We start from the raw sequence: 20,381 nt of genomic DNA on the forward strand, positions 1-20,381 counted from the left end.
CGGTCTACCCCACTCACTTTGGTTCCTGCTTGCTCTGGCCCAAAAATGAATTTATTATTATACATAAGTACACTGTAGCTGTCTTCAGACACACCAGAAGAAGGCGTCAGATCTCATTACAGGTGGTTGTGAGCCACCATGTGGTTGCTGGGAATTGAACTCAGGACCTTTGGAAGAGCAGTCAGTGCTCTTACCTGCTGAGCCATCTCGCCAGTCTCCAAGTCTATTTTATAACGGCTGGAACTCCAGAGTTCACCACAACCTGTGGACTCTAGTGGGAGTCTCTCAGTATCCAGGCCTGTGGGTTCTTTGTTGACAGTTCTCCTGAGAACACAGTCAGGCTGTGGCTGATAGTATTATCCAGCTAGATTTCCACGTTTGCTCTTCTCCAGGCAGCAAGAAGAAAGGGAAGAGTCCCGTGAAGCACGCGGAAGTTTTCTGCTCCATTCCCTCGCGCTCGCTGCTCTCTCCCAGCTACTACCACAGCTTTGGTGTCACGGAGAACTATGTGGTGTTTCTGGAGCAGCCTTTTAAGTTGGATATCCTCAAGATGGCCACCGCATACATGAGGGGAGTGAGCTGGGCTTCCTGTATGTCCTTCGACAGGGAGGACAAGGTGAGGCCTTCCTGCCTGTCTACCCCACCCCCAGAACACTGACAGGGAGGCCACCCTGAGGGATGCATATGGGCTATTGACTGCCGTGTAGCCCCGTTGCAGGCAGCTGCCACCATCTAGAGAGTTCTGCTGTTGGGGTGGATCATTAGAGTGGTCCTGAGTTAGGGCATCCTTACTTCCAAATGCAGACTGTCCTGGGAAACAGATGTGATCTTGGGCAGACAAAATCCCCCAAACTATCCACAGATGCACAGTCACTATGGGTTCAAGTCCTCGTCCATAGCTGGGACCTACATAGCCTCTACCATCCGTTGGGAGGGCTCCTCAGCACCTCTCCCCTCTCATTGTACAGTCTTGGGCGGCTTAGTGAGTCCTGGGTACCAGTGAGCTTACACATCAGGATGACACTGGGCCCATAGATGTGGAGTGAAACCATCTCCTTCAGTCAGAGGCACATGCGTGTTCTATGCACATGCAGATGATCATGTACATGTATGTGCATGCATGGGTGGATGTTAAACACATGTCTATGTATGTCTGTGTGTATTTATTTGCTGTTGCTGCTTTTGACAAATGTCCAGCGATTCTCAGTCTTAACTATTCATATAACACACCAGGATAGAAAGCCACACACAAAATCCCTTTCCTGGGCTGGCGATGTAGCTCAGCTGGTAGGGTGCTGGCTGGCCGAGCATACACGAAGCCTTGGGTTCAATTCCCAGGACTGTATAAATTGGGCGTAGAGGTGCGTGCCTGCAATCCCAGAACGCAGAGGAGGCAGAGACAGGAGAATCAGGAGTTTAAGGTCATCCTTTGCGACACAGCAAGTCCAAGGCCAGCCTGGGCTACCTGGGATCTTATCTCAAAGTAATATTTGTTTAAAAATCCATTTCCCATCAGGCTCCCCACCATCTTCCCTCCCTCTCCTTCCCCTCTCTGCTCCCCATTCTGAAGAAAGTCACCATTATCTATTGGCTGCCCATGTCAGAATTTGTGGATACTCACCCACTTCCATTTATAGGAACCAATATGCTGGCTAGCCACCCTCTTTAACACCACCCTCTGTCTCCCCAGGAGAAGGAGGAGTTAGATGAGGTCCACCACTGATAATACCCTTCTAGAAATTTCTCAGAATAGCATTCAAGGGCTCTGTTGACCATCCTCAGTCCCCTCACATGTCTCTCTCTCACTCCTTGCTTATTCTAGGTGTCTTCTCTGATGTCTGACTGCTGAGGGGCCTCCTGGTGTTTTGTTCTTCTGAGAATAAGATGGCTTCCTCCCTCACTGGTCTAGATCCCCAAGCCTTCTTTCCTGATCCTATCTGTTGTGCTTTATAAAAAAGAAGAAGAAGCCAGGGATATGTTTGGTGAAGGCTCAGGGGAAGGGGGTGTCTTTGCAGGCCCACGCTGAGGCACACTTCCCCCTGAGGTACCCGCCATAAGATAGAGTGGTACAGAGAGAGGCAGAGAGAGAGAGAGAGAGAGAGAGAGAGAGAGACTGGCCATGAGCACGCAGAGAAAGAGTTGGGGAGGAAATGGGAAGAGAAGGGACAGAGGGGGAAAAAGCTAAGAGAACAAGAGAAGAGAGGAAAGAGGAGGGGGCAAACAGCCCCTTTTATAGTGAGTCAGGTGGACGTGGCTATTGCCAGGCAACTGTGGGGCGGAGCCTAGAAGATATGCCAACACTAGCTGCAGGAAATCCCTGGCTGGTTTTTTCTAGCTACCAACCCTACTTTGTTTTTCTTGAGAGTGCCCTTCATCTTTAATGTATTCCAGATTTCATATTTCTCGTGGGGTCCATCCTGCTCACATTACAGTCGCTATGGTTCTCAAAGAAGTGCCCAGTATCAGAAGGGCCTTGGTATTTGTAGAGTGAATGAACAGAACAGGGGCGTCAACTCAAGATGAATACACTCTGTAGACATCTTCAGAGATTCTGGGGTTCTCCTACTGCCACGACCTTGGAGATCAGGAACCCTGGGATCTGTAACTGTGGGGAGGCCCCGGACCAGAGGGTCCCAAGCTCCAGAAGTCAACTGGGAGTAAATTCATAGAAATCCAAGTGTCCAGCTTGGGGCTGGAATCACAGCAAAGAAACTGTCTAAACCAATCACTCAAGTGCTTACCTGTCCTCGATGACACGCCCCGCCCCATGACGTCACAGCTCTCCTCCGTGGCCTCTGGGGGAGGGGGAGAAAACAACCAGACCAAAGAAGCCACCTCCACCCTCCTCCCTCAGGAAGGTAGTTTAGCCAGAACTGCCAGAAGAGATAACAGAGAAAGGAGTGGACAGGGAGAGGGAGGAGGGAGAAGGGAGGGGGAGGGAGAAGGAGGGGGGAAAGGTTGTATCAGACAAATATCTGACCTGTAGAAACGGCTCATTATCGCCCAGGATGATATTAGATATTAGCCTGATCACACACAGTCAGGCCACCTGGGGCAGATGCAGCTCCCTAGCCGGTCCTGGGTCCACTCCCCTACAGCCCTGAGGACAGGGTGGGTGGCTTTAGCTAGCAGCCCTGGGAAGCAGGCTCTGCATTGCAGGACACCAGAGAGAGGACCAAAGGACTCCAGCCTCAGCTGGAACCTGGCACCGACCTTCTACCGGCATGACTATTCCCAGGAAACCTATCTGGAACCACAACAATGCTCTCTTGGCGCCCTCCCCAAAGGCTGCCCAGCCACCTTGGTGGCAGAGCTGCCCTCCTGTGGCCTGTATGTCACAGAAATGCTGCTGCAGGCCTGCTCCATTCACAGAAGGCTTTGCCTGCCTGTCAGGATGACAGCATTTTGTTTTGTTTTCATGTTTACTTTCTTGTGTATGTCTGGGTGTATTTGCATGTGGGGTGTGTGTGTGTGTGTGTGTGTGTGTGTGTCTGTCTGTCTGTCTGTCTGTCTGTGCACGCACGCACCCGTGCACATGCGTGTGTGTTCAAGCACAAGCAATGAGGCCAGACATCAATCTCTGGTGCTGTGCCTTGAGACACCGCACACCTTGGTTTTTGGAACAGCGTCTCTACCTGGCCTGTGATCTGCTAATTCAGCTAGGTTATTCAGCCAGAAGGCACCACGGGTCCTCCTGTCTCTGCCCCAGCCCTAAGCACTGGGGATTATAACCACCACTCCCTGCTTCTTCTTCCTGTGTTTGCCAAGGATCAAAGTCAGGCTCTCAAGCTTGAACCATAAACACCTTATCAAGGGAGCCTTCCCTGCAGCCCCTTGTCTTACATTTTTATTAGGAAATACTTATTTAAAGTGGCAGATTCACGATATTTTCATTCCAACGTATCACCTGCTTTATGCTCATCCCTTCTGCCTTCTACTTCCGTTCACATACACCTATACACAAAATATAGAACTTGGGGGTTGGAGAGATGGCTCAGTGGTTAAGAGCACTGGCTGCTGTTCCACAGGGCCTGAATTCAATTCCCAGCAGCCACATGGTGGCTCACAACCATCTATAATGGGATCCAATGCCCTCTTCTGGTCTGCAGAGAACAGTGTATTCACGTACATAAAATAAATAATTCTTTTAAAAAATACATAGACGTTTGAAAGAAGTAAACTTCATCTTTTGCGGGACACCTTGGTTGATTTTGTAGTTTGGCCATTGTGAATAGCACGACCTGGCAGTTTGGGATGGGTACAGAGCTCAGAATGGGGAAAGGGACATCTATATGGCCTAAGCTAAGGCAGGCCTGGTATTGTGATGTCACCATACCAGGTATATCCGAGGGTGAGCTGATCACTGCGTGGGCTGACATGGCCGTCTTCTTTCAGACGTACATTCATATCATCAACCAGAGGACCAGGAAGCCTGTGCCTACCAAGTTCTACACAGATCCCATGGTGGTCTTCCATCATGTCAACGCCTACGAGGAGGACGGCTGTGTGCTGTTTGATGTGATCGCCTATGAGGACAGCAGCCTCTATCAGCTCTTCTACCTGGCCAACCTGAACAAGGACTTCGAAGAGAAGTCCAGGCTGACCTCAGTGCCTACCCTCAGGAGGTTTGCTGTGCCCCTCCATGTGGACAAGGTACCATGTTTGGGGGTAGGGTGGCGGTGGGGGTTCTCTGCTTTCTGAACAGCCCTGAATCTGGGCAGAAATTTCTCTTGATGCTTGTTGACACTGAGTCCCACAATGCACTGGGTTTTCCTTTTCGTTTTGCTTTGCTTTGCTTCGTTTTGCTTTGCTTTGCTTTGCTTTGCTTTGTTCTGCTTGCAAGGATGGAACCCCCAGCCTCACACGTAATTTACCCCTGAGTGACAGATCCCTGCCCCAACCCTGAACTGTACTTTGAAAAAAAATGTTTTTTGTTGTTCTTCTAAAAGCAGCTATGTTCTGTCGAAAGTTTAGGAAGAATAGATAAGTGAGAAAGAAACAAAGAAAGAGGCAAAGGTTTTGTTTTGTTTTGTTTTGAACCAGGCTTGGAGTGGTTACAGGTTGTGTTGCCAGCAATGAGGAGGTTAAGGCCAGCCTGGGCTACATAGCCAGACCTTTGTCTCAAACAAACGAATGATCCCCATTAAACTCACCATGCAAGATGAACACTGTGTTTGTGTTTACTCCGGTCTCCCTGGATACACATTAGATAGATAGATAGATAGATAGATAGATAGATACATACATACATACATACATACATACATACAAAACATGCACACGTGTACATATATATTTTAATTGCACCTTTTAACAGTTATATTGAGATATAATCCACACACTATAGACTTCACCCATTTAAAGCATTCAATTCATTGTCCTTTGTGTAGTCAGAGTTGAGCATCCATCCCCACCCTCAGTTTTGAATTTTTTTTTTTACCAGACTTAGAGAAATCCCATCCTCTTTACCCTTCAGCCACCATGTCCCAGAAACTCTCCTGTTGCCCCAGGCAACCACAGATCTCCTCCAGCCTTAACAATGTCACCTGTCTAAATGCGTGATGTCAGCAGAGCCTTGCAGCATGAAGCCTGGCACTTCTGGCTTCTCCTACTCAAGAGTGTTTTCTCCTTCATGCATATCCCATCGTGTGTCCACACTTCATTTTCTCACATGGCCAAGTGTGCGCGCACTCTCTTGCCTTCCGCCTCGTATACCAACTGCATATCTAAGCCTCCATCGCTCTATGCTCTCATTTAAAATATTCAGCTAATGGTCCAAGGGAGGGATCCAGCACGACCAGCTTCCATGATGTCTCTGCTGTTGAATTATTGTTCTTAGCATTGTGTACAACCCCAGGGCCAAGAGTCCTCCTCAGTCAGGATGCTGCTGTCCTGGGCTCTGAGCAAGAGGAAGCTTCTGGCTCCAGAACTCACTGACTTCATGATATAATTAATTTAAATGGAACCAAATTGAACTCAATTAAGACGTGGCGGCTCCCATTTACTGAAGGAGCCCTGCCTGCCAGGGGCTTTGCTGTGCATTTTGTCTTTGCTTATTTTACATCACATCATGACTACAACAACTTCTGGGGAAAGTTGGGAGGCTCCTTTTATAGTTGAAAAAACAAAACAAAGCAAAACAACAACAACAACAAAAGGAGAGTCAAAGAGGTAAAAGAATGTGTCCCAGGCCACAGAGCAAGACTGGAACCCTGGATTGGTGACTAAAAGTGTATCTGTGAGTGTAGAGGGACAGGAATTCAGATGTTCACCCTACAGGCCTTAAGCCTGGGAAACAGTCCTCTGCAGTCCAGGGGACCTTTTCCCACCCTCATTTCTGAGCTCTGCAGTACAGGGGTTCAGTCTAACCCAGGGAGCAGGAGAGCCAGGCTTGTGACTCTCTTGTCTCCGTAACACTTCTCTATGTGTCTCTGCTGTGGCTTAACCCACATCTTACATCACCCTGACTTCACATCTGTAACATTNTTGTTGTCGCTGTTGTTGTTGTTGTTTTAAGTCACGTGAAAGGGGTAGTGATCTTTGCCGGGGGAAAGCAGCATTCCCTGCTGTCCCATGCAGGAGAGACCGCAGTGAAAGAGACCTGAGAGCCCAGCAGAGTTCTGCTGCTCCAGCTAGGGCCGCCTCTTCCCAAGGTCTGACTTTGCAAAATGAATTTAGTCTTGGGGATTGTCCTAGTGAGGGTTTCTATTGCTGTGATGAAACACCGTGGCCAAAAGCAACTTAGGGAGGAAAGGGTTTATTCTGCTTATGTGTCCACATCATAGTCCATCATTTGAAAGAAGCCAGGGCAGGAACTCAAGTAGGGCAGGAACCTGGAGGCAGGAACTGATGCGGAGGCCATGGAGGTACTACTTACTGGTTGTTCCTCATAGCCTGCTTCCTCTCTTTCTTCCTTCCTCTCTCTCTCTTTCTTTCTTTCTTTCTTTCTTTCTTTCTTTCTTTCTTTCTTTCTTTCTCTCTCTCTCTCTCTCTCTTGCCTTAAGATTTATTTATTCATGAATTTATGCATAAAAGTGCTGCGTATGAACATGTACCTGCTTGCCAGAAGAGGGAATCCCATTACAGATGGGTGTGAGCCACTGTGTAGTTTCTGGGATTTGAACTCAGGACCTCTGGAAGACCAGCCAGTGCTCTTAAAAGCTAAGCCATCTCTCCAGCCCCCTAGTCAGCTTCCTTATAGAACTCAGGCCCGCTGGCCCAGGGGTGGCACCACCCTCTGTGATCTGGGCCCTCCCCCATCAATCACTGATTAAGAACATGCCCTACAGCCAGCTCTTTGGAAGCATTTTCTCAATTGAGGTTTCCCTTTTTTCAGACAACTCTTCGTTTTTTTCAGATGACGCTGGGGTTTGTATCGAGTCGATATAAAACTAGCCAGCACAGGAGTATACATCCGGGGGAGAGAAAGGATGCTTAGTACATTGAGACTCAGGGTTTAATCCCTAATATGACCTTGAAGAAAGAAAGGGGTCAACCAGTTGGTCATGTTGGCATGTGCCAACAATCCCAGCACTCGGGAGACTAAGGCAAGAGAAAGGCAAGTAACAGCTAGGTTGGTGGGAGGCCTGGTAAGACCTTAACTGTCATCGTTGTTGTTGTTGTTTTAATTGTTTAAAAAAAAAAAAAAAGAAGACAGGGAGAGAGGAGCTGAAAAGGTAGCCAAGCAGTTAAAAGCACTGGCTGCTCTTCCAAAGGACCCAGGTTCAATTCCCAGCACCCACATGGCAGCTCACTACTGAGTATAACTCCAGTTCCAGGAGTCTGGCACATTCAAAACATACATGCAGGCAAAACACAAAGGCACATAAAATAAAAAGTAAGTAAATCTTTGTTTAAAAAAAAAAGAAATAAAGGATGGAAAGGAAAGGAAAGGGGAAAGGGGGGCAGGGGAAAGGGGAAGGAAAAGGAAAAAAGGGAAGGAAAGGACGGAGGCAAGCTGGTCTCATTGTGCCAGCCTTTAATCCCAACTGCTCAGGAGGCTGAAACAGGAAGATTTGAATATTTTAAGGCCAACCTGGCAACTTAGTGACACCCTGCCTCAAGATAAAAATAAGATCTAGAAGCCAGGACAGGACGACAGGATAGTTCAATGATATTATGTTTGCGTAGCAAACAGGAGGCCCAGCACCCTAGGCTCAATTGTTTCAGTTTTACTGAAAATACTGGGATGTGGGGGAACTGAAAGGACTTAAGCATTAGCTTCCCACCCTCATGAGGGTGACTATGTGATAGCGACACTACTCCATAAAATCACCCCAGCCCTGGCCTCTGCACCCCTTGTCCTGGCAAAGCCCCACAGTGCAGCACTGGGGAGTTTCTTCTGGTCTAAGAAGAAGAGGGTGTCACAGAGCACACAAGGCATGAGTCACAAGCCCAGAGCTGATGCAGGAAGAGGGACAGGCTCCCTCCCTGCCCCCGCTTAAGGTTTTACACCCTTTGATCACATGGGGGAAAGGCTACTTCCTCAAACCCAAGCTTGAATGGGTTGTCTGTGTGTCTTTAAAAGCCACCTTGTAACCGCCAGGTGCTTTGAAATTAGCAAAGGCAAGTGAACCCTTGGATGGGCGGTTCTGGCCACGCTGCTTAATTGTTGTTTATTGTCCCTTAAAGATGGCTTCTTTGCTTTCAAGTCACTCAGCTGCCTGGATGTATACAGATGGGAAACTCGGGTAGGTGGACAGACACGGTCACACACACCCTGCACCAAGGGTCCAGCTCCCTCCTAGCCAGGAAAGTTCTCCCTTCTCAAATGCCCTGTACTCAGGGACGTTTGCCTATCAATGTCCCCTCTGCCTGTCTCAGTGGCCCATTCTGGAGTCCTGTGTCATCTGCAGCACTCCCTAGANGCAGAGCATCCTGAGTGACTGTAATGCATGCTGAGAGCTTCTCTGGGCTTAGAAAGGTCTCCATTTTCAGGTCTCTGTGCCTCCCTCCCTCCCTCCCTTGTCAGGGGTGTGTGTACACCGTGGCACCCTCTAGGGTGACACACACCTCCAGCATGACAAGGTTCTTTAATCCCCTCTTGCTGCTGAGACATAGGCCCCTAGAAGGCAGGGACGCTGTCTTGAGGCAGGTTATCCTTGTAACCAAAAACCCTTGGGGGCTGGAGAGATGGCTCAGCAGCTAAGAGCACTGACTGCTCTTCCAGAGGTCCTGAGTTCAATTCCCAGCAACCACATGGTGGTTCACAACCATCCGTAATGAGATCTGATGCCCTCTTCTGGGGCATCAGCTATAGTATACTTACATATAATAAATAAATAAATATTTTTTTAAAAAGAAACAAAAACAAAAACAAAAAAACCTCTTAAAGGTGGAAATGAATGCATGCATGCATGCATGCATGCATGAATGAATGAATGAATGAATGAATGAACCATGAAGTGAAGTCTCTAAGAGGGCACAGCTCTCCTGTTAGCATTTATACCATGTCCTGGGGAACAGTGCTTTATAGCCAGAGTAGATGGTGGGAGGTTATTCTCAGAGGTCTAGGACCTCCTGATTTCCTATGATGCTCAGCCAGCTGGGGTCAAATGGAGGCAGAGTGGAAGGGCCCCCCCGAACACCCCAGCTGTTTATGTAGTGCTGCCGGTACCTGAGGTGGAGCTCTGCAGGGGTGGAGGAGTGGCAGGGAGGAACCTAGGCATGTCCAGACAGTGGGGCAGCTGCCCTGCCCTCGTCCTGAAGGGCGCCACGGCATGTTAGAGATGGGTTTGTGAGAATTCGTTGTCATGGTTCACAGTCTGCCACGGAAGGAGGCATGCTAGAGCTACATGAGGTGGCTTTGGATCCTGGACTAGCAGATTTGGGGTTTGTCTCCAAAGGCAGACATGAATACCTGATAAGATGAAGTAGTATCCACGGAGGTGGGCTGAGAACTAGGCCCTGTGTTAAATGGCTTTTCTGCTCTGAGACTTTGGCCATAGAATCCCATTCTCTGAGACTGTCACTTTAGAGGCCGCTATCTGTCCCTTCTGTCTCCAGCATGGCCCCTTCTCCACGAGATGAGAAGTTTGAAGGGCCAAGAGGTCATGCCTACCAAGAAAGGCATCTCTCCATCACACCTACCCATACTTCGGATAATCGGGATTCCAACCTGTTTAAGAGACTGCCTCTGTCCCACTAAGAGCAGTGGGTATGACCAGTGTGTCCGTGAGGTATCTGGGACTGACTGGGACTTGGGGTGCTGGGTGGGGCATCTGTGTAGCTCCAGGTTGAGCCTGGAGTGAGAAGTGTTCACTGGCCATTTCGTCTGGCTGAGAACTAAGGAGACTTTTCGATCCATACTCCTTCTGGGTCACCCTTTGAGACGGAACCTGCTCTGCTGCTAGGATGTTCTCCCTGTCCATCACAGTAGCTGCCAACGAGAATGTGGCGGTAAAGCATGGGAGATGTGGCTTCTTCAGGGCCCATGGGAATTTCAATCTTACTTCATCCTTTTTTAAGAGTCTCAGTATCCACACACGTCTCTTGTCTGTGTCTCAGCCTCCTTTAATGAGGGACAGAACGAGGCCAATCTTTAAAGACCCCAGCAATCCAACTACAGAAACACAATAAACTTTCTCTTCTTTCCACAAAAAAAGAAGAAGAAGAAGAAGAAGAGCTGCTACCATTGAAATAGGTTGGCTTTAGTTCTAGTGATTGGCTAGAGCAGTTCCAGATGATAAAAGCCCATGGATCTGGGTAGGAGAGCGATTTGGTCTACTTAATTAGCCTGCTGCATTTGGGCATAGGGCCCGTGGGCCTCAACTCGGGCTGTTGCTCCAGCCCCTGCAGAGTTTTAAGAACGGTTAACTGTTTTTGCCGGTTCACATTGCAACCCTCTGAGTTATTCTTTATCCCAGAGTTTCCAGTTAAGAGGGAAAGTAGCTTGCCCAACATCAAAGAGTCACCATTGGGATTAGGTCAGGATTTGAATCCGTGTCTGTTAACAATGATACCTCTGACCCGGCCCCAGATGCTTATATAACCCTAACTTTCCAAGATCGGGCAGAATCCACTATGCTTCACTCATTACCCCATTTACAGACAGGGAGGCCAACCCAGTGGGGTCAAAGATCTTTTCAAACTCACATAGCAAGTTCTGAATTCTGGTTCCACGCAGAAGCTGGTATTTCCTTGGCAGCCGATAGGCAGTTCCCGAGCTCTCTGCTTAGCCCTGGAAGTTCCCTCGGGCACCAGGACTGCAGAGCAAGACTGTGCTGTGGGATTTTATTTTTCTTTTCTTTTCTTTTCTTTTTTTTTTTTGTTTGTTTGAATTCTGGCTGATCTCTTTTCAATGCTGAGCAGGGTTTGGCTGCTAAAAAGCAGCCGAGTCATGTTAGGTTACTGCTGTGTGTGGAAAATTAAAAGTTTATCCCTTAACCAGTCTGACCAGTTTCAAGCTGGAGCTAAAAGAGTGTCTTGTCAACCAACTCCCTGCGGATCAAGGCTGGACATGCCTTGGGTGGGGAGGGGGCGGTACCCAGCAAGGCACACGGGTACATGGTGAGACACTACAGTGCACCCAGCACGGGGCTACTTAGTTCACAGACTTGGCTCCACTGGGCTCTCCAGCCAAACTGCAAAGCAAGCATGTTCTTTGTCCCTTGACCACTGAAAGAGGGGAAAAGCTTATCAAGTCATGAATTCACTTCCTGGGTGCCATGCACCTCGGGAAACAGTCTCTGACATCCTGGAGCAACTGACCACAAAGAAGGACAAAGAAGCTTCCAGAATAAAATAATTACAGCCCAGGACTGCTGCCTCACAGACTCAGCAGATTCAAACTGGTTAAGGAAGGAGATGTTCAAGTTAAAACCTTCAGGATGGGAAAGGGCCCCTTGCTCTGCCCTCTATCCAAACTGTTGCTCCTGGGAGAATCTCAGTGTGAAGTCATGGGTCCGGGCTCTGCTTCTCTCTGTGTGGCTTTTGACATGTCACTCTCTCCATCTCTGGGCATCAGCTTCCTCTCCTAACCATCAAGGGATCAAACTAGATGAATAATCTCTAAGGGCCCCCTTCAATTCAGCCACCATGAAGTGGTTAGCTTGCTCCCTTTCCCAGAAGGTGAGCTGCTGTCATTAAGATAGGTTGATCTGGGATAGCAGGTTGGAGAGGGGACTCAGTCTATAAAGTGCTTGCTCTGTTCTGGCACAAGGACCTGAGTTTCATCCCCGGCATCCATATGACGTACAAGCATAACCTCATAACCTCAGCGCCAGAAAGGCAGAGACAAGCAGATCTCTAAAGCTCTCTGGCCAGCCGATAGGTGAATCCCAAGTAAAATAAGAGACCCTGTCTCAAAAAAAAAAAAAAAAAAAAAAGGGGGGGGGGGGGGGGGGAGGAGTCCTCTCTTTCTCCTTCACTGTTCAAGGACCACCATGAATGATACGGTATCGATCTATGTCCTCACCAAGAAGTTCATGGCTAACAGTTTGCTTCAGAGGAAACACACAGTCATTGATGTCCTTCGCCCCGGGAAAGCAACAGGTACCAAAGACAGACGCAGAGGAAAAGCTAGCCACAAAGTACAAGACGATGCCAGATGTCATCTTTGTATTTGAATTCAGAGCCCACTTTGATGGTGGCAGGACAGGTGGCCTCCTGTGATCCATGAGTCTTTGGCTTATTCGAGGAAATATGAGCCTAAACCCAGACTTGCAAGACTTGGCTTTTGCTAGAGGAAGACTTCCGGGGAAACAATGAAAGGAATGCGGAACCGGATGGGGAAGATGGGGGCCAGGGAACACAGCAAAGCCAAAACTGGTGCTGGGGGAAAGTAGAAATTCTGCAGTGATTCCTTCTGCCGGGATGGTGTGCAATTCTAAGAAGACACACTAAAACCTTGCATGCAATAATAATAATGTGAAACTCTGGCCTTTGCACACAAGCACACATACACACACCAGACACATACACATGCTGCAAGAGAAGAAGCATATTGTTTTTAATGTCAAAAATAATGTTGAAAATTTGGGCAGAGAAGGAGACGTCAGCCATGGTAATAATAATATACGATTATTCCCTCATTTGGCTTCATGTTCTACCCATGCAGTGACTTAGAATCCAGAAAGCTCCAAAAAAATGTTCAGTGAAAGCCCCACCTCTAAAGAAATGCGGTTTGGGTTTTGGTTTTGAGACAGGGTTTCTCTATGTAGCCCTGGCTGCCCTGGAACTCACTCTGTAGACCAGGTCTCCAACTCACAGAGATCCGCCTGCCTCTGCCTCCTGAGTGTTGGAATTAAATGCACCCCTACTGCCTGGCTAAAGAAATTGGTCTTGGGAGTAAAACTGCATGCTGTTCTGATTCACAGTCCAAGACCTCAGACTTACTCAGAACTGGAGCAGTTGTTTTGTACAATGTATCCATTCTCTATATGCTACTCACCTCTTAGTCATTCTGCAGTCGGCTCAGCTATCAGATCAATGCCATGCTGTCCGGTTGCAACACTTACACATTCAGTGTTATCTGTGTTTCAGGGCATCACCGAGGGCTTGGAATGAATCCTCCAAGAGTCAGTGCTATAGCATAGACCTGCTGTGTAGGTCTCCAAAGATGTCATCATCCACCAGAGTGTTTGCCTAGGTCCTATTGCAAACCATTTGGCAGGTGATAGCATTTAATCCTTGTAATCTGCTAAAGATGTGCCTACTATTATCTTCCTTATACAAAGAAGGAAACTGAACCACAGAGAAGCTAACTTCTTGCCCAAAGTCCCACGCTTAAGTATGTGGAAAATAGGGAAGTTTCCACTCTCTGCCCTGATGTCCATATTTGTGAGATTTCTCACACTCTCATCCCAGTGTATTTTATGAGCATATGTGGTTGAGTTCAGACCATGCATACAATTTGTTCCTAGGCTTTCTCTCACTGTTACACCCTAAGCACATGTGTTACTATAGACTCCACAAGCGTCCATTGAATGCTAGAAGCAGCTGTTTACAAGGGAAATCACCCAGCATTTTAAAAGGGAGTCCTTACTCTTTGGAGCATATTATTGCTGTCTTAGAGAGATAACGAGCCTAGATAGGTCCTGACTGTACCTCTTACCAGCTGTGTGGCCTTGGGAGAGTCTGTTCCTGTCGCCAATCCTCATGACTATTGAAGTGATAGTTATGTTTTTAAATTTATTTATTGAATGTACAGGTTCTTTGCATTTTTGCCTGTTCACTTCTATGCGCAGTGCCTCCTGGAGGCCAGGAGAGGCATCAGATGCCCCGAGACTGGAATTAACAGTTTGTGAGCTACCTTGTGGCACTAGGATTCGAACCCAGATCCTCTGGAAAAGCTGCCTCCAGACTCATTCTTTCTAACTGAAAGTAACAGCAATGAAATAGCTGCTTCCTGTGGTTACTGCGAGGCCTAGCGAGGTGATAGTGCGTTGGGACTCTGCTCAGGTGAATATATATGGTAAAGCAATGGCTTGTGGGAATGACCTTTTCTTTTTGTTGTTGGTTTTTTTTTTAATTTATTCTTTTCAGGATGCAGAAGTGGGCTCAAATTTAGTCAAGGTGTCATCTACAACTGCAACAGCCCTGAAGGAGAAAGACGGCCATGTCTACTGCCAGCCCGAGGTCCTCTACGAAGGTAGGAAACATCCTTTCTCACGGAGTGTCCCAAAGCCCCTCTCAGTGATAGCTCCCTTCCATGCAGGGACGGGGAAAAGCAAGGAAGGCTCTTGGAACCCCAGGAAAAGAATTTGGGGATCTTTTAAAAATAGCTTCCAACATTTCTGGTCCTTGGATAGATGACAGGCACAGCTGATGTCTGTGATTGGCTGTGATATATTAAACAGGCATCGTAGGCCCCTATGTCTCCCTCTGCACTGTCACAATTCCTACAAAGTGGGCATTCTTGGTCCACTGGGCCTGAGGATGCTGAGCTGTGTACAGAGTGTCAAGCTACAAGACAGGAGCCACACCCATGGGCCCATGTTCCTCATCCAGGATGGCATGTGGGGCAGGTCTTCTTTGTGGTAGGGCACTGTTGGCACTGGAGGATGCTCAGAAACATCCCTGGGTTCCAAGTAGCCCTCACCCTACGCCAGAGCCTGCCGAAAGCTCTCTGGGAGGTGCCCCTGTCCCACGGGGCTGAGTTTCTGTGCTCAATGTATCATAGGGTGTGGCACAAAGCCCTATGTAGACAGATCTGTATTTCATACTTCTATGTGTACAATGAAGCTGGATGTAGTGGTGCATGCCTGTAAAGCCAACATCAGGAGGCTGAGGCAGGAGGATTGCTGTGAGTACCAGGCTAGCCTGAGCCACATACTCTCTCAAACAAACCAACCAAATCGTATGCCTGTAATCTCAACTCTGGGGAGATGGGGAGGGGAACCTAAGGTCATCTTCAGCTACAAAGCAGCCAGCATGTGTTCTAAGAGATCTTGTCTTGAAATAAACAAACAAAAAACAAGAACACTGACTAGGCAAAGGGTAACAGAAATAACAAAACCTGCAAGATGGAGCTTCGCCCCCCCACCCCCACCCCCGCAGGCAGTGCTGACCCCAGCATCACTTCTAAACTTTCTCTTTGTGACAAAATGGACACACTCTATAACTGCCCTATTTGCACTTACCTTATCATATGGACACGACCTGTGATATGAAAATCCTTTGTAAACATCCTTTTATAAAGATCATAATAGGATTCGCTGAACTTATTTCATTTACTTAAATAAGGGTCTCATTCTGTAGCCCAGGCTGGCTTTGAACTTCTGGCAATCCTGTTGCCTCAGTATCTCCTAGTGCTTTCATAGTGACTGCACCATCCCAGGTACCCCATTTATTTTATATTGTGCATTGGCCCTCATCCCAGTTGGCTTATGAAGTCTTTTTTCATAACCATGCGTGCTTACACACACACTCAAACACAGCATTTTTAGGCAGCCTTTTAAAAAGTGCAGCAGCCTCTGATTTAAATCTGTAATTCCCTGATTTCTATCGTGGATAATTACAGGTACTTAAGCATTTAAAGCCCTCTGGTCTATGTCACCTCACTCCTGAACCTTCTGGCAGGGCCAGCATCACTATCATAGGTCCCTCCCTCCCTGTGACCACCTTTGATGTAATCTGGGTCTGAATCAAGGTTAGGATGGTACTTGGGAACTGCTTCTATGGCATGAGGTCTAGTTTGGCATGAAGAGGGAAGTTCTCCCTCACCAATGATGGGGTTTCATTAGTGTTCTGTTCTCTCAAGGCCTAGAGCTCCCTCGGATAAATTATGCTTACAATGGGAAGCCATATCGCTACATCTTTGCAGCTGAAGTACAGTGGAGTCCAGTCCCAACCAAGGTATGGATCCCTGCATCCTGGGAGTCCCTGTGTATACAGACTGGCTTTCTCTGGACCCAATTTAACGTCTGCAAATCAGACTCTTCAGGGCTTAAGACTGGGAAAAGGGGATGCAGGAGAGAAGTCAGTTGGGATAATCCTGAAGTAAGAGTTCTGTTCCTGTTTGCACTTAGGGAGCCCTGGCTATGTGACACTGTGGTGGGCTCTGAGAACAAATCAATCAGCAGAGAGTGCTGTCTCAAGCACCCACCTCGCCTTCTCTAGCAGGCAGGTGTCACGGCAACTTGGAGAATTAGTTTTGTTTTTTAAGTAACGATTTGTCCGTATTTACTACAGTCCAGCACTGTCCAAAGCATTGGCCAGATACTGTTTTCCTTTCAGATCAACATTTTTATTTGCATTTAAAAATACAGAGCTGACAAAGTAGCTCAGGCGGTGAGGGGATGCGCTATCAAGCTCGCCTACCTGAGTTTGATACCAGGAAGCCACATGGTAGAGGGAGAGAACCAATTTCTGCCCTCTGGCTGCTGTATGCAGGCTGTGATGCATATGATGCAATGATGCAGTGATGCATGCCCCACCCACACACACTGTAAAGATGCAGAGAGCAAAAATAAGATGATAAATTTAAAAATATTTAAATTTCTAAATGCAGAATATTTAAAGCAAAAGTTAAGGTGTACACACACACACACACACACACACACACACACACACACAGAGACAGAGAGAGAGAGAGAGAGAGAGAGAGAGAGAGAGAGAGATGCCCCAAGCCACTCCCATGAATTCTCTATGAATTCTATACCCTACAGGAACAGGTCCATGAGACCTCATGGGAATTTTCCTCTTTTATTTGTTGTTTTGCTTTGTTTTGTGTTTAGGATGCTGGGACTCAAATCATAACTTATTTGTTCTGGGCGGGGGGCTCCACCACCCAGCTCTAGTCTTCGTCCAGGGCTTTTACTTTTAAAGCAACAAAAGAATTGTTATCATATTTTAATTGGTGGCATTAAACACCTTAATTTTATAACGTAAAACATTGTGAGATAGTACCAAACACCAGAACATTTCAGGACTCTGAGGCCTTCTGTAAGCCAGGAGACCTGTGTTGATATTGGGGGAGGAAGTTTGGGTCTTCCCTTCTTGGGGCCGTGCTGCCTGGGACAGATGTCACTTGGGGGTGATGCTGGATCTCCCCTCGGTGGCCTTCATGCCCTCCCACTTCTAGGGAGTCAGCATGGTTGCAGACCCAGGTTCCCACCTTTCTCTTCTCTGCATACACAGATACTGAAATATGACATCCTCACAAAGTCCTCCTTAAAGTGGTCTGAGGAGAGCTGCTGGCCGGCAGAGCCTCTGTTTGTTCCCACGCCAGGTGCGAAGGATGAAGATGATGGTAAGAAGGGAGAAGGGAGGAGCCCATGGACCACACTTACCCATCCAACAGAGGCACCGCCCAGGGGCATCCCACGGTGGGTTGCCTGATGAGACGACCACACTCAATTTTAATGTTGAGTGTAAGGTCAAGGGCTCCTACCACCAGGTTCTGTAATCCACTAGGGCCCCCAGAGCTCCCCGCCATCCCTTCCCAGTGGATTTGGCTGTACTGTTCTCACTTCTGACAACCAAGCATTTCCAGACATGGAAGCTCACCTGAGCCTCTGCATCCAGAGATTTTTACTGTGGCTTCACTCACACGACATTAGGACTACCCTGAGTGGATAACCTTTATTGTTCAGTCCCTTGCAGGCCAAGCAGAGACCGTGGGGTCCAAGGGCTCCATCATAAATCACATTGTCAGCTGAGCATGGCATGTGTGCCCGAGATCTCAGCATTTGGGAGGCAGACAGAAGACAATCAGGGGTCTACAGTCATTCTTAGATATACAGAGAATTTGAACTACTAAGACCTGGTCTCAAAAAAACAACAGCAACAAGGTAGATAGGTAGGTACATAGATAGATAGATAGATAGATAGATAGACAGACAGATGGATGAGTGGGTGATGGATGGATGAAGTTGTTAGAATACACTACCTGACATACCTCACAGCCTCTGAAAACATTCTCATGGGTAAGACTGAACAAACAGATCTTCTTTGGGCACGGTATAAATTCTCTCCTTCTCAAAGTCCATATCCTTTCCACTGAGTGACACATACATTCTTTCAGAACGTGCAGCTTTAGTTTTAGAATTCTTTGCAAGGGCTGGCCCCAGATCTCAAATGACCTCTCTTATAATCATGCAAAGTTTTCACGGCACCTGAGAAATGCAGGTTTCCACTTAGCCAAATTGTCTTATCCCCCTTTTGCTTCAAAAATGCCCTGCCCACAGCCCTCAGGATACCAGGGAAGGTAATAAGCTATGGGTAAGGACACCGCCCAGCCAAGCCAGGGATGGGGCTGCCCACACCTGCAGGGGAGGGCAGGCTGTCCCACTGAGACTGCCAGCTTCTTCCCTCAGGTGGGAGGGAGTGGTTTTCCACCTGGCCTTGGCTTCCTTCTGATTGTGGCCTGGCACACAGGCAGGGGGATCCCATGTCACTGTCATCTCTAAAGCAGGGGACTGTTTGCACCCACTCCTACTGAGGCCAGCCTCTTGCTTGGCTGGGCAGCTGCTTCTCACGCCTTCTCTCCATGGGTGTGGAGTGACACTGTCCTCATTTCATCCAGGGGAGGCACAGAGAGTGAGGCAAATTGACCAAAGTCACGAGCTCCATATGCAGAGGTTGGATTTGAATCCAGGCCAATCTGACATCACCTGTGTTCAGCCACCACAACCCAGATCCCTTGGGCGACATCTTGGGCACTTACTAAAAGTTTCCTGACCCTGCTATACCTTGAAAGTGAGCACAGAGAAGCAAGGACATCCCAATTTACAGGCAAACGTTGGGGGAGGGGGGGTTGCCAACATAACCAGGAGATGAGTTGGATTCATTCCAGCACCACCACAAGCCAGATATGGCAACACATGGCTTGGTTTCCTGGCATCTGAGTGGTAGAGGTAGGCAGATATGAGTTTAAGGCCAGTCTGAGCTACATTACAAGACCTGTCTCAAAACAAAACAAATATGGCAATGCTTTTGAAATTCAAGAAGTCCCTGCTCCACGGAGTAGCACACCTTAGCCCTTAGTCCTCCCTGAATTGCCTGGGTCTTTCCATACTCGGAGGTTTCGAGAAGTTAGGAAAGGAGCCATTGTTCAAAACGCATGAAAACGAACCAAGTGCTTCCATAATCCACCCTGCAGATCACCCCAGCACCCATGAGGTCGGGGTTGGTGGGAATTAGCTTCACTGCAAAGATGAAGAGACGAAGGTTCATCGAGGCAAAGTGTCGCTCCTGGAAGTAGGCTGCTGACTGCAGTTCTGGTTTCTCTTCTGCCAACACAGAATGGCATATCTCCTCTTTCCTGCTGCTTAGATCAAGGATGAGTTAAAAGATCACAGGGAGACACCTCTGAGAAATGTTCTTTCCAGGTACACAAGGTCATGCTTTGAACACTGTTAGATATCTCTTAGGACCAGGGATGGAGCCTACGGGGAAAGCAGCTGTCTAGCCTGCATGAAGGCCTGAGACTACACTCTCAGCATTACAAATGGAAATAAACTGGTTTGGGGGGGGTTTTGTTTTTTCTTTTCTTATAGGAGTCATTTTATCAGCCATCGTCTCTACGGATCCCCAAAAGCTGCCCTTTTTACTCATTCTGGATGCCAAAAGTTTTACGGAATTGGCTCGCGCCTCTGTTGATGCGGACATGCACCTGGACCTTCATGGTTTATTTATCCCAGATGCAGACTGGAATGCAGTGAAGCAGACTCCAACTGAAATGCAAGAGGTTGAAAACTCAGATCATCCCACAGGTCTGACAACACCAGAACTGAGCCACAGTGAAAATGACTTCACAGCAGGTCATGGTGGCTCAAGTCTTTAATCCTAACACTAAAGGCAGAGGCAAGCAGATCTCTGAGTTCACAAGGGACAGCCTGGTCTACAACACAAGTTCCAGGACAGCCGGGGCTTCACAGAGAAATCCTATCTTGAAAATGAAAGGCAGAAAGGAAAGAGAGAGAGAGAGAGAGAGAGAG

The 20,381-nt window shown here is 47.9% G+C and overlaps 1 protein-coding gene across 1 annotated transcript in view; it reads left to right on the top strand.

Annotated features, from left to right (window-relative positions):
• Nucleotides 1-20,381, top strand: part of Bco1 (beta-carotene oxygenase 1) — a 37,073-nt gene extending 16,692 nt beyond the window's left edge. The window contains exons 6-11 of the mRNA XM_029481013.1: nt 393-616; nt 4,396-4,653; nt 14,485-14,590; nt 16,202-16,296; nt 17,581-17,692; nt 19,941-20,381. Of these exons, the coding sequence (XP_029336873.1) occupies nt 393-616; nt 4,396-4,653; nt 14,485-14,590; nt 16,202-16,296; nt 17,581-17,692; nt 19,941-20,227 (1,082 nt within the window). The 3' untranslated portion in view covers nt 20,228-20,381. The remainder of the gene's footprint in view (nt 1-392; nt 617-4,395; nt 4,654-14,484; nt 14,591-16,201; nt 16,297-17,580; nt 17,693-19,940) is intronic.

Source organism: Mus caroli, chromosome 8 (genome assembly GCF_900094665.2).
Source record: "Mus caroli chromosome 8, CAROLI_EIJ_v1.1, whole genome shotgun sequence".
In the NCBI taxonomy this organism is placed as follows: domain Eukaryota; kingdom Metazoa; phylum Chordata; class Mammalia; order Rodentia; family Muridae; genus Mus; species Mus caroli.